The 12,817-nt window shown below is 53.5% G+C and overlaps 1 protein-coding gene across 1 annotated transcript in view; it reads right to left on the bottom strand.

The window, feature by feature from the left end:
* PTCH1 (patched 1) overlaps window positions 1–4,434 on the bottom strand; it is a 64,164-nt gene extending 59,730 nt beyond the window's left edge. Inside the window, 3 exon segments of the mRNA XM_043566731.1 lie at window positions 2,425–2,535; window positions 2,538–2,616; window positions 4,237–4,434. Coding sequence (XP_043422666.1) covers window positions 2,425–2,535; window positions 2,538–2,616; window positions 4,237–4,434 — 388 coding nt within the window.
* Between the last annotated feature and the right edge of the window lie 8,383 nt (window positions 4,435–12,817).

A 12,817-nucleotide genomic window follows, 5' to 3' on the forward strand; every position in this document is an offset into this window, starting at 1 on the left:
ACTTTATTGAGTTGTAAGGCATGTGATAATAGATAAAAAACAGTAATGGCAGTTGCTCAACAAGTGATAGCATTAAGTAAAATAACATTTGCTTAAAGAAATTGTGAGCCACGCTGAAAATACCAAAACTCAGAGGCCCAAAGTTGGCAAACTGAGTCCTGAGTGTCTGAGGTATCACTCCTTAATACTCTCTCACTAAGCGGCAGCTCAGGGAGACTGCCCCTAATCATGTTCCTCCTTCTTTCAGGACTTGAAATGAAGTGTGTAATGCAGAAACACAGTTGCTTCCAGAAATATACAATGTTAAGAAAATAAATCGCATCACTTCTCTTTACATGTATTAAAGGTCTACCTAAAAGTCTTGCTCAAAACAGCAAAAAATTATCTTTTGTCATCATCACTGATACTTAGCAAATTCATTGGTCTTAGTGGTGCAGTGTGAACATATGGACAGAGCTGGGAGGCCCCTCTGCTCATCCCTTGTTTCGTCCAGCTCCCCACAGCCTAGCCAATCACATCATTTCTGAACTACAGCCCTGCGCTCCAGGGCACACATGAGCCATGGCACCCTATTCCCACTACACTAGGGGCCTCCACTCACTTGGGCTTTGCTTGACCCCCTTTCTGAGCTCTTGTGCAGAACTCCCTCTCTCCTTCTCTCTCTCTCTCTCCAGTTCACCCTAATTTGCCTCACTTCCACAGAAGCTTTTTTTCCCCATTTGACTTTCATGGCCCACTTCAACCAGGAGCTCAAATTTACTGCAAGCCCATTCAACTCTAGTATTTTGTAAGTGAGTGGATTTGTGCACAGAGAGTGTCTCACAGACTTCAGTGACCCTTACAGTACCTAACACGTGCTGGGGACATTATTGGTGCTCAGTAAGCTTGGTGTTAAGATATCATAGGTGTTCAACAAAAAACCCTTCTTTTATCTACCAATGATGCTGAAGTGCTCAACTGAGGTAAATTACCCCATGGATTCAATCCAAAGAATACTTTTGTATTAATTATCAAGCTACTTAAAGCAAGAATGTTTTCTGGCCTTAATTATTTGGACTATTATTTTAATTGTCACTTCTCAATTAAAGACTCCACCATATGCTTGCAACACAGAGAGCTGAATCTTCATAAACAAGGCATAGTTAACAAAATATTCTCCAAGGTTAGTTCTCAGCATCCTAAAAGGAATCATTCACGTAATTACACATATAACTCTTAGGCTTCCAAATTTTGGGTTAGGTAGCTTTCCCTAGGAATACTCAAGATATTGTTTTGAAAAATCTGCATAATTACCTCAATCCTTCCTTCCCGTCCTATTGTCAGAGATATCCAAGGCAGTGTTTAGGGGTTAAATGTTTCCAAATAGCAAATCTGTTACTTTCCAGAAAATAATTAAAAAACAACCACCAATAACATCCCCCCCCCCCCGAAACAAAAAAGCCGTGCGACCAAAAGAATGTAAAATGTTTCGGGGGGGGGGGAAGATCTATTTTAAATTTGCAACTGCTTAAAAAAAACACTTCGAGAACCCCCAAATTGAGGAATGTGTATAAAACACTGGCAGAAAGCCTTGGAGAGCTCCCGCGTGGCCCCGCCCTCCAAACCCGCGTTCTTAAAACTCATTTCTTTCAGCCTGCAAAACGCACCCTTGCCCCCAAATCATACCATTTAAAAAGCCCCCACCCGCGAGGAAACATTAATCTACTTTGCAAACATGCGTTCCAGTCTATGCTTTACTGTTTTTTTTCAACTCCTTTCCTCCCCACCCCCACTTTTTTTTTGTACCTTGAGACAAATGTTTTTTTCCCCCAGAGTTGAAAGCTGTCCAAAAACAGGACCACACACGCCGCCGCCTCCGCAGGCCCGCGCTGCGCCCGCCCCCCGCCCTCCGCGGCGCGGCGGCCACGGCCGCCGGGGGCGCGCGCACTCCCTCCAGCCGGAGGGGTGGCCTTTCTCTGCCCCCCCCTTCTTTCTCTTTGGACGTGGTGGGTGGGGGTGGGGGAGGGAAGGACGCCGAGGAAGAGAGCCAGGAGCCGAGAGGCCTTCCTCCGACCGCGTCTCCGGCGCGGCGGAGGCGAGCAGCGGCGGCGGCAGGCCCCAGGGGTCCCCGGCCGCGCGGAGTGGTCCGTCCCGTGGAGGGGCCTGGCGCCCCCGCCGGCCCGCCCTCGCCACTCTCTCCCACAACACCTAGCAAAGCGCAGCGCCCCGAGTAGATTACAGCGCGGCCTTTGTCGGGCGGGCCTGGCTCCCAGCCAGGCGCCCAAACAATAAACAATTCCCCCTGGTGCGGGCAGGGGGTTCTCGCTCGCCACAGAAAGGCTCTAGGTGTACGCTGGCAAATATCTTTATCAGTTGGAAGGAGGACGGGAAGGGGGCCTGGGCTGGGGGACGAGAGGGCGCTGCGGCGGGCGCTAGGTCTCTTACCTTCCACCCACAGCTCTTCCACGTTGGTCTCGAGATTAGCTGCCTTTAATCCCACAGCGAAGGCCCCAAATATGAGGAGGCCCACAACCAAGAACTTGCCGCAGTTTTTTGAATGTAACAACCCAGTTTAAACAAGAGTCTCTGAAACTTCGCTCTCAGCCACAGCGGCGCTTTCCGGCCAGTAGCTTTCCCCTGAGGATGAAGCAGAAGGGAGGAGTGAGCGCCGGGGAGTCGCGGCCCGCGCGCCCACGCCCGCTTGCGCGCACCCGCCCGCGGATCCCGCGACATCCGTGGGTGGGGGGTGCCCTCGGGACTGGAACCCAGGCTGGCCCCGGGTAAGGCGAGCGGCGTGGGGGGCGCCTGGACATAAATCAAAGTGGGGCTGCAGCGTGGGAGCTGCACCTTGGCGACAGCAGGGGCAGCCCCCCGCTCGACCCGCGCAACATCCCCGAAGGTGTCTTGGGGGCGATGGGGAGAAGGGCTGCAAGAACAGGGGGAAGGGAAGCCGAGGCAGAGAGGAGAGAAGTCACTCATCACAGGCAATATTCACCCCGGAGCCGGGAAGGGAGGGGCTGCTCAATGTCTGCGATGGAGTCCACCATTTAAGAACCAGCAAACCAAGGGTCCCTTCCCCGCAAGTCAAGCCCCATCTTTTACCCCTCTCGGGGTGCCCCGGCAGGGATGGGGGCTGGGGGACGAGCGCGCTCTGGGAACAATGTATTGCGGGCTCCCCGAGCCTGACCCCCGCCCCGCGTGGTAGTAAGTGGGGATCCACGTGGTGAGCGCGGCCGCCGGGGCTCACTCGCGACGCATTTCCATAGCGTTGGGAGACGCTGTGTGAGCTGAATTAGGAAGTGGGGCAGCCATCTGCAACTTACGACAACATTTGTGATCGGAAGAGGGCAGCCACATGGATCTTTCCCTCCTCTCCCTTCCCATCTGGTTAAACGTAAAAAGTAGCCAAGTGCACAGGGTAAGGGCCCAGGCCGGCGCAGGCGGGGGTCCTGGCTGGGCGCTGGCTGCTCCCGGCGGCGGCGTTTCCCCGGCGCTGGCCGCTGCCCCGGCGGGCCCCCGTCTGGGTGCTCGCCTTCCCTGGATTCCACACATTTCAGCGAGCCTCGTAAACACAATGAACCCGGCCGCTTGGCAGACAAGTACCGCGGATTTAAGGTGGCAATTTGTTTACAACTTTCCCTTTCCCCTCAGGCTCTAAGAAGAGGTGGCTCAAAAACTAAAAAGGAAGAGGGGAGATGCCCTCTTCCAAGGATAATTTTTAAGGGGGTAGAGATCTCATGTTCAACAAAAGCAAAACCGGCTGCCAAAAGAGGAAACCACCTTTATTTCGGCTCCCTCCCCCCCCTTCCTCTCTCCGCCTCTCTCCACTCCGCCTCCCCCTCCAAGATGTTAAGAAATGTGGCAGCATTACAGGGGTTTAGGTTGCAAATAGGGGCAGGGGCGCGGGAGCAGGGGGCTACGGGGCTAGGGGCACTGGGCTGTGCCGCGCTGAGGCCGCCCTCGAGGTGGTCCTCTGTGGACCGCTTTCCAGTGCTCCGGAAAAGGCTTGCCGGGGAGGGCGCGTGCACACACACACACACACACACACACACACACACCCACCCTCCACCCCCTGCGGACCTCAGACAGCACTTTCCTCCTAGGACCGGAGGGAGGGTTTGAATTTTTCAATCCCCACTTGTCTGCTTCTTTTCCTGGAGGTGTGTGTGTGTGTGTGTGTGTGTGTGTCGGGGGCGATCCCAAAGAGGAAGAGGAGGGAAGAGAGAGTGGGAGGAGAGGAGAGAGTCTGAAATGCACCTTGGAAATCTGCTCCAGAGCGAAGGCGGCGTCGCAGTAGCTGGGCCGGTGCAGATAGTCCCGGTCCAGCGCGGCGTTGCGGCGCAGCCCCCCGGTCCGTCTGCGCCTCCCGCCGCCGGCCGGCCGGCCCGGGGCCCCGCTGCAGCTGCCGCCGCCGCCGCGGTCCTGGGGCTCCGCAGCGTTACCAGCCGAGGCCATGTTGCCGCCGCCGCCGCCGCCGCCGCCGCCGCCGCCGCCGCCGCGGGAACCGAGGCTTCCCGGGCGGCCCGGCGCGCTGCTGCCGCCGCCGCTGCGGGCTCCCGGCGCGCCCGGGCGCTCGGCTGGCGAGGACGCTGCTGGCCGCCGGCTGTTCGGGCTGGGGTTGACAGACCTGCTGCTGCTGCTGTTGCCGCTGCTGCTCACACGGCGGGCGCTGCTGCCGCTGCGGCCGCAGCCGCTGCCGGGGAGTCAGACCCTGCGCCATCCATTGCCACATTGCGCGGGGGTCCCGAGGTCCCTGCGGCCGCCGCTGCCCACATCCAGTTCTCGGGAAGGCGAGAGCCGGCGCGCGGAGCCAGCCTGTCCTTCGGGCGCTCGCGCGGAGCTCCTCGCGGTCCCCAACTCCCCCTACCCGCCCCCCGCCCCGCGCCGCGACCCCTTCACTGCAGAAAGCGCCAGCAAATCCCCGCCGCTCCCGCCGGCCTCGCAGTCTCCCTCGGCGCCTCCCGGGTCGCCCGAGCGGCCGCGGAGGGTAAGCGCAGAGCCACTGCCGCAGGGTCCGTAGGTGCCCGGCGGGTCTCAGCGCTGCCGGGCCGGGGCAGCCGCCGTCGCCGCTGCTCCCGCGGCGGCTGCTGCTGGCGGTGGCGGCTCCTGAAGCTGCTGCTCGGGCTGCTCGGGCTCTGGCTGCTGGGTTCGCGGTGGCTGTTCGGTCCCGGACTCTGCTTTCTTGTGCTCCTCGCCGACCCGCTGGACCATTCTGCCCCAGTGCAGCGCGCCTCTCTCGCTCCCGGGACCTGGGGACTCCGCTCTGTGTGTGTGCAGCGGGCAGCGGCCGCAGCAGCTCCTTGATTCAATAGATGAGATGGAAGAAGAAAAAAAAGAACTCTCTCCATTTGGAGAAAGAGGAGGAGGAGGGGAGGGGGTGGAGGGGGAGAGACCGAGCGAAAGAGAAAAAGGCTGGAGCTCCCGCCCCCGGGGCTGTCAGATGGCTTGGGTTTCTGCGACGCGATTGGCTCGCGGAGGGCAGAAATTACTCAGCAAACATGACTATTATTAGCTGCTTAGCAACAGCTCACCAAAGTAGAGAGACCACCCAGGTAGGCAACCCCAGTGTGTGCATCCCCGGCTTCGGGGGGAGCCTCCGAGAGCGCCAACCTTCTCGCATGCAATACTTCCATTAAGGAATGCTCCCCCCTCCCTTTTCTTTCTTATTTCTTTTCTTTTCAACAGTGTCTTCTTTTTGTAAGACGCCTTTTGCGCGCGCACACACACTCTCTCACACACACACATCCACGAGCATTTGCCTCGCGATAGACACGGGGGGAAATGTAATATTTTTTTAAGCGCTTAAACAATTTCTGAAATTCCTCAAAGAAAACCCTTTCAGAGGCACCTTGGCCTCAAGCTGCAGCAAATACTGGGAGGTCCGGCTTGAATTCCCAGGCCTGCACCAATAATGACAGGGTGGTGGATAGTGCGCCAGTGTGTGCCAGATTTTTTTTTTTTCTCCTCTCTTTTCTTTTCTAACTAAAGAGAAGACTTAGGCTCTCGCAGGGAACAACGCCTCGCATTAAGATAAACAAAATGGAAAGTTAAAGAGGAAAGTAAGGACGTTGGGGAAAGCCACCCTTTCTTAAAATCCTCCCCCCCCACCCCACACCAAAACCCACGGCAGCACAGTCGCCGTTTGAAGGAGTCAGTGTTTTAAAAACGTGGAATCCAGACACCGAAGTAGTCTTGTGGAGGCAGAGGCGTTTTTATTTGAATCTTTAATATGACATATGCAAAAGAGAAACAACAGAATCTTTTTAACAATCCGGAGCAACGGAACTGTTTCCTTAAGAAAAAAAAGTTTTCCTGACTATTTGGGGTTCGTTTGGACGCCCCCCTTTTATTACTCATGTGCCTTTGTTTACTTAAAGTCTGTTTTTAAAGTTTTATTATTTTTTTCAAAAATTGGTACGCATCCTGTTATATTTAATAATAGCGTGACGTTGGGGAGAATAAAGGCTTTGATGTTGGATTCATTCGAAACAAATTGTGCGCTGATTGCGAGGACTTGTCAGGACACTGCGGCCAGTGTCACCGAGACATCCCGGGGATTCGCTTCCCGTTGGGGAGGAAAACACGCGACCCTCTGAAGTAGATCCTGGGGCCATGGACAAATTAAACTATCTACACAGTTCCGCTTTTTATTGCAAAATAGAAATTTTGAAGAGTGTAATTTGCTTTTCTTAAGTTTGCAAGTTATTAAATTCCTCCCTGAGATAGGGACCAGACCCCGCAAATTCGATTCTGCTTCCTTTTAGTATTTTTCTTTTTTAAAAACGTGGTTGAACTGCAGAGGGGGACCCCACGGCAGCTAGAAGCCGACCGCAGCAGTGAATTGGAGCAGTGTGGCTTTAAGATGCACACGGTGTGTGTTCATTGAAAAAAAAGAAGAAAGAAAGGAGAGGAAAGGAAAGAAAGAAACCCAGATGGAGGGAAAGGGGGAGGAGCAGGGAGAAGGCGGAGCCCATGCGGCCACGTGACTCAGGGCCGGGCCAGCAGGGCGCGCACTCGCCTGCCGGGAGGCCTAGGCGCGCGCGTGCCTCCGCCTGCGCGCGCACCCGAGCTCCGGGACTACCCGCGCGGCCCAGGCGGAGCAGGTAGGGAAGTTGGTGCGCTTGGCTCGAGCCGGGCGGACTCCAAGTCTCCAGCGCGGCCTCCCGGGAGCCCAGACGAGGCTCGCACCCCGCCGGCGCGGACGGACGTGCCGAAAGCGCCGTAGTACATTCCTGAAGGCGGTCCGGCCCCCTTACGTTGCCCAATGTCCGCGCGGCCTCCCTGCAGCCGGCCAATGGCCGAGCGCACGGGTTCCCTTCCCATTCAGCTGCCGGGCGTCCGCGGCCCCTGCCCGAAGGGGACTGCAGCGGGGCGCGCCGGCCACCCGGGCGGCCCACGCGGTTCCTGCGGGGGGCTTGTCGGCAGCCCTCCCCGCTCTCTTCCTTCCTCTTTGGCGGTTTCCCCCTCCCTCCTTTCCCTCTTCCTTTCTTTTTCCTCTTTCACGTGAACCCTTTCTCCTCCCTACCCAGCCTCACCACCTTCCTTCTAGCTTTTTCTCCGTCCTGGTGTCAATGGGAGGCCCTGTCTCCTGAATCCCAAACGGCGGAACGTGTGGGGGACCCTGGGCGGAATAGGGTGGCTCGTAGAATAGAGACAAAGACAGTAAAAGTGTCTTGAGGATGTTTTCGAGATCAACAGGAGGACCGGAGCACTCGGCTAGCGCGGAAATTCAAAACTCAAAACTCTGAAGGAGCACGTGATTTTGTGCGCAGCTCTGGGAGGGCTGCTAAAATCCAGAAGGGAAGGCAAGCACCGTGCAATTAAAATGACACTACCTTAAAATATAATATCGCAGGAAGATTGGGCTCGACACATAGCAAGTTTAATCTTGAAGCGATATCCTGATCTTTGTTTGATAAAGAACATAAAGCAGGAAAGGTGATTCATTCTAACTTTTTTTACTGACTGGTTCTGCAGACGTTTCAAGTCAAACTCTTAAGTGCTTGCCGCTGGAAATTATTTTTCAGAGAGTTGGGGGTTGTGCCCCTAGTTTTACATGTCAGTCTTTTGATATTTGAGTCGTGCTGTATGTATGTAGCAAGGTAATCATGTAGCCATAGGTTGCTATTGCTATGTTTGTCTTTTCAAATTCCTTTACAGCTTTTGAGACCAGAACATTAGTTGTGCCTCCTAATCTTTTATTTATAGCAATTTTAGTATAGCCACTTGGATTATGGAATTCTAAACTGAAATTATAGGCTATGTACACATCATGGTTACTTATTACTCTCTCCACGCAGCTGCATATCCTCTCGTTCTGACTGCTTCTACATGTGCACCATTTCAATGGTAAAGCCTCTTCCACTCGGGCTCATTTCCCTCAGTTTGACTTAATTCCTAAACGTTTTGAACATTGATCTCCCGGGTTTTCAGCGCCCTCAGCCTCCTCACCCGCTGTTTGATAGGTTAACTTTTCAGCATCTCAGACAATAGTCCAGGCCTGTAAATTCTACCCATCGGTTCCAGGACGCAGTCCCCAGCCTGGGCTCTAACAAGCGCTATCTTAATCTCCCCACCCCCACCCGCCGCTTCCCCTGTGGTCTGCTTTTTTCATACACAGAGATGAATTACTTTGAGGATCTAATTGGCCTTGTTTCTGTAACGTTTTAAGAAAGGGAAGAGGAGCCAGTGTAAAAGCCTGCTCGACTTGGGTGGTCAGGGCTGAGGCTGCCCCCAATTTGCCTCATTGCTGATGCATGCGAGTGCGACATTCCCAGCGATAATGTTGTTCCTAATCAATCTGCCCTTATTTACATTTGTAAGCGTTGTCGGCTTTAATATGCATGCCCTGTGCAGGGGACTGCTGTGCCACACCGGGTTTGTTAACTTCAACTAGCCATAAGGATTCTCCAGACCTGAAATGAGGCTGGCTGAAGCAGCCAGGCCTGGGAAGGTGTCTGCTAGGAAGACAGTCTCTTTTGGCCTTTCTGCAGGGTGGCTCCCCTCCTGAGAGTTACCAGATAAGTGAGAGCTTGGGGCCTTTTCAACCAGCAGGAATTGCTGGCCCTCTTTGGAGCAACAGTTAAGTGCTGTCTTTCCCCTTTCCAAGTAAAGGGGAATGTATCGTCTCAATCTATCAATTGTCATTTGGGTCTCCCCATCATTATCCAAGACTTCATAGGAGTCTGTAGTTTTCAAACAGATATTCTTAAACTTTTAAAATCTGAATCCTTCATATATTTTCCCTTCTCCATTCCAATACTTCAAATATCCATGGCCACACCACACACATCTCAAAATTGACATCCAAATATCCAAGTGATAACACTGGGAAATGAAATATCTGCCCTTTGTATCTGGACATTGCAATGATAAGCAATTGTGGACTTGGCTGAGTAATGAGAAACCATAGTGAGATTTGACTTTTCACTGGTTACTCAGATGCAACTAAATGGGTCTTTAAAATCTAGTGTGATTTAGCTAGTTTTTGCAGAGTAGAAATGAATAAAGGGGTAAATGTATTCCAGTCAATTGATCTCTGGGCCATGTTATAATTTTGCCTGAGTTTAATATTCTTTTCAAATGCAAAGAAGTGCAAGTATTATATTAAGTCCCACAGTATGCCTGTTGAGAGGCTGGGATGGGGAGAGGAACTGGGGATTTGATGTAATGTCTGTTTCTGGGTGGGGAGCCCAGGGTGCAAGATGTGAGTGATGGGCCAGAGCCTGAACAGTTCAAAGCAGGTACCTTGGATAACTAGTCTATTCTATTTGAGCAAGTATGCCACCATCCACCACATTTTCTTGGCTCCCTAAGAATGCCTTATTATTTTCTCATTGGCAGTTTTTGTATTTATTTAAAAGGTGATGGTAAAAAATGAGTCTAAAAGGTTTCAGGGGTGGGAGTGAAAAAAAAGACTCAGCAGCCACAGAATGTGAAACCCCTAAGTATGACTCCCCTCCCCTTCCCCTTCTACCTTCTGTTTCCTCCCCTATTCCCCCCTCCCCAGGACTGGAGGAAAGGGAACAGCTCTAGCCAACTTGTCAAAATAATGCTGCTAATTACCCCTGATCTCCTTTAATGGGAAGCTGCTCCCAATTCCACAAAGGAGTAAATGAGGGGTCTACAGCACAAACCCAGGAACACTGGCATTTTTTGAGTCTGTAGTGAGCCTGGGGTGGGGTGGCAGAGGGGAGATGTCCTGAGAAGATCCCAGAAATATCCACATTTATTACTCCAGGTTCAAATACTAATTTGAAAAGGGGAATTAGACTTTATGCAGCAGAGAAAATGTCCAGAGCCTACAATGAACTTGAAAGAAAACACAGCATTGATCCTTGTATTGATTCCCCCCTTCTCAAGTATCTTTCTTACCCACATTGCTCCAGTGGATAGAGATGTATTCTGGAAAGACCCAGACTTTGAACATTTTTTTCTCCATCTCTCTCTTGCCTCATCTCTATCTCCCCATCTAATATATCTGTATCAAGCTTTGCATTTGGCAGAAGGCACACCATTCATTTCAGTGATCTCTGCCATTGGGTCTTGCATGAAAAAGAAGCTGAGCAACATGATCCCTTTGACCCACTGCTGGAGCAACAAATTTATTAGAGATATAGGCATGAGAAATGAAAGGGAAGTAAAACAATTCCAGCTTATTGTGTGTCTTTCTTTCATACTGCTAATCCGGTTTACACATCACGCCTACATGTCTCAATAGGGCTTTATACACTGTGGCAGAGGCGGGAGAAAATAAAAGGTGTGTGTGTGTGTGTGTGTGTGTGTGAGAGAGAGAGAGAGAGAGAGAGAGAGAGAGAGAGAGAGAGAGAGAGAGAGAGAGGAATGAGGATAAAAACAGGGAAGACAGATATTTTAATCCATATTGTTTTGCTATCTGTAGAAAGTTGAAGACAATATATAAAAACAGCCCCCCCCCCCAAAATCATTCCAAATGGTGTGAACTCCTATTCAAATACCTTGTTAGATTAGGACTAGATTATAACCAGAAATTAGATACACTTCTTACAGTGAGTTTGAAATGAAGCTAATACCCCAAATTGAGAATGGGTCTATTGGTGTCCACCTTGATTCAACATTTTAATATAAAAAGGTCTTGGACTCAAAGGCATTTTACAGCCTTGTGGAAGGAAGCTGGGTGACAACTGAACACACACAAACTCTCAATTGAAAGCCCCTTGTTTTACAACATGGGTGCACAATGCACCTGGGGCAACAATTTATCCTGAGGTACCACCCAGAAATAATAAGTTACAGTAACAAAGGATGACACCAAAAAGCATTGTCTTTCTTTGTGGAGGCAATTAATTGCATGTTGAACTACTGGAGGAAAAACAAAACAAAAACGGAACACACACAGAATGCAATAGTCCTGAAAAAGCACTATTGTAGTTCAAGACCTCAGTTACACAATTACTAAAATTTAGAGCCACCCATTGTGGGTCTTTATTTCTGTCTAGTCCTTTTAGATTTCCCCTCCCCGGGGAGGATAAAAGCGGAAGAAAGTAGTCTTCTCTCCCAGGTCTAGGAAAAGATTGGTCTCTGGGTGTCTTCCATAGACAACAATCCATATGGTTCTTCTTAGGTGTTGTAAATTGACATCTGAAAACTTTGGACTGATTGCTCATCCACACACTAGGAGTCGTTTTTAGCATGAACTTAAATACCTGGAGGCATAGCACATGTCATCCCAGAGGTACAATCTCTGGAGGTCCTGTGGGCCCAGTGTGGCATCGGGTCTAAAGGGGTTTGAATCAGCCCACCCCACTTCAGGACTCCCCTGAGGCCACGCAGCACCCGGCTAGCCGGCGACCTCTCTAATGGGTGGCAGGCACCAGAACGCCCGATTCCGTGGGCGCAAGAGTCAACACGTACCTCTCTCCCACCCGTGCCCCCTTCCTGAACTCAGAAAAGCACCTCTGGCCCTTTTTCCCACCTACGGCGGAAGGAGGGGGGAATGTGTGAGCTCCGGGATTTTAAGGTGCTTCTCTCCTAGCCCAGGGTGTCGCACTCCAGGCGTCCGGGTGTGGGTGCGGGAGCGTGCGCCCGTGCCCTCCAGCAGGTCTCCACCAGCGCCTCCGAGACGAGAGGACTAGGTCCGATGCGCGCGCGCTCCCGGCCCGCACCCTCCCCCCGGCGCTGTCACTCTCCGCACCAGCCCTTCCGACCCAGCTCTGCCTCCGCTGGCGAGTCGGGAGCCACCAGCAGGCTGCGGAGCGGAAGCCAAGGTGGCGACCCTTTCAAGCGTGAAAATGGGATCCCAGGCGACCCCCTCCGTGAGAACTCCCCCCGGAGCCCTTCCCCGGCCGGGCCCGCCGCCGCCGTCGGCCCCCGCCCCGCTCCGCGGGGCCGGCCTCGGGGGGCGGGGGCCCGGAGCGAGCGAGCGAGCGTGGAGACGCGGACCGGCGCTCCCGCGCCCCGGCGGCGCAGCCCACCCAGCCCCGCGGCCCCGGCGCGCCGCCCCCCACCCTGCCGCCCGGCGCCCGGCCCTCTGTCCGCCGCGCGAGGCGCCCGGCCCCGCAACCCCGCGGCCCCGGGGGCGCACGCGGCGCGAGGGCAAGGCGGCGGTGGCGGCGGTGGCGGCGGCGGCGGCCGCGCCGGCTGCACTCACCATAGCCGGCCGTCAAGCCCTGCCCGGAGCGCGGGTGCCGATGGCGCGGACGCTGGGCTTGGATTTCACATCAATTCCTTTTTTCCCCTCGCCCCCCTTTCCTGGTCCTCCGCTCCTCCGTCTTCTCCCCGTCTTCCCTCGTCTCCCCCTAGCCTTGTCGCTGCGGGTCTCTTTGTCTTCCCTGTCGTCGTCTTTTTCTTCGTCTTCGTC

The sequence above is a fragment of the Prionailurus bengalensis genome, chromosome D4 (assembly GCF_016509475.1).
Source record: "Prionailurus bengalensis isolate Pbe53 chromosome D4, Fcat_Pben_1.1_paternal_pri, whole genome shotgun sequence".
In the NCBI taxonomy this organism is placed as follows: Eukaryota; Metazoa; Chordata; class Mammalia; order Carnivora; family Felidae; genus Prionailurus; species Prionailurus bengalensis.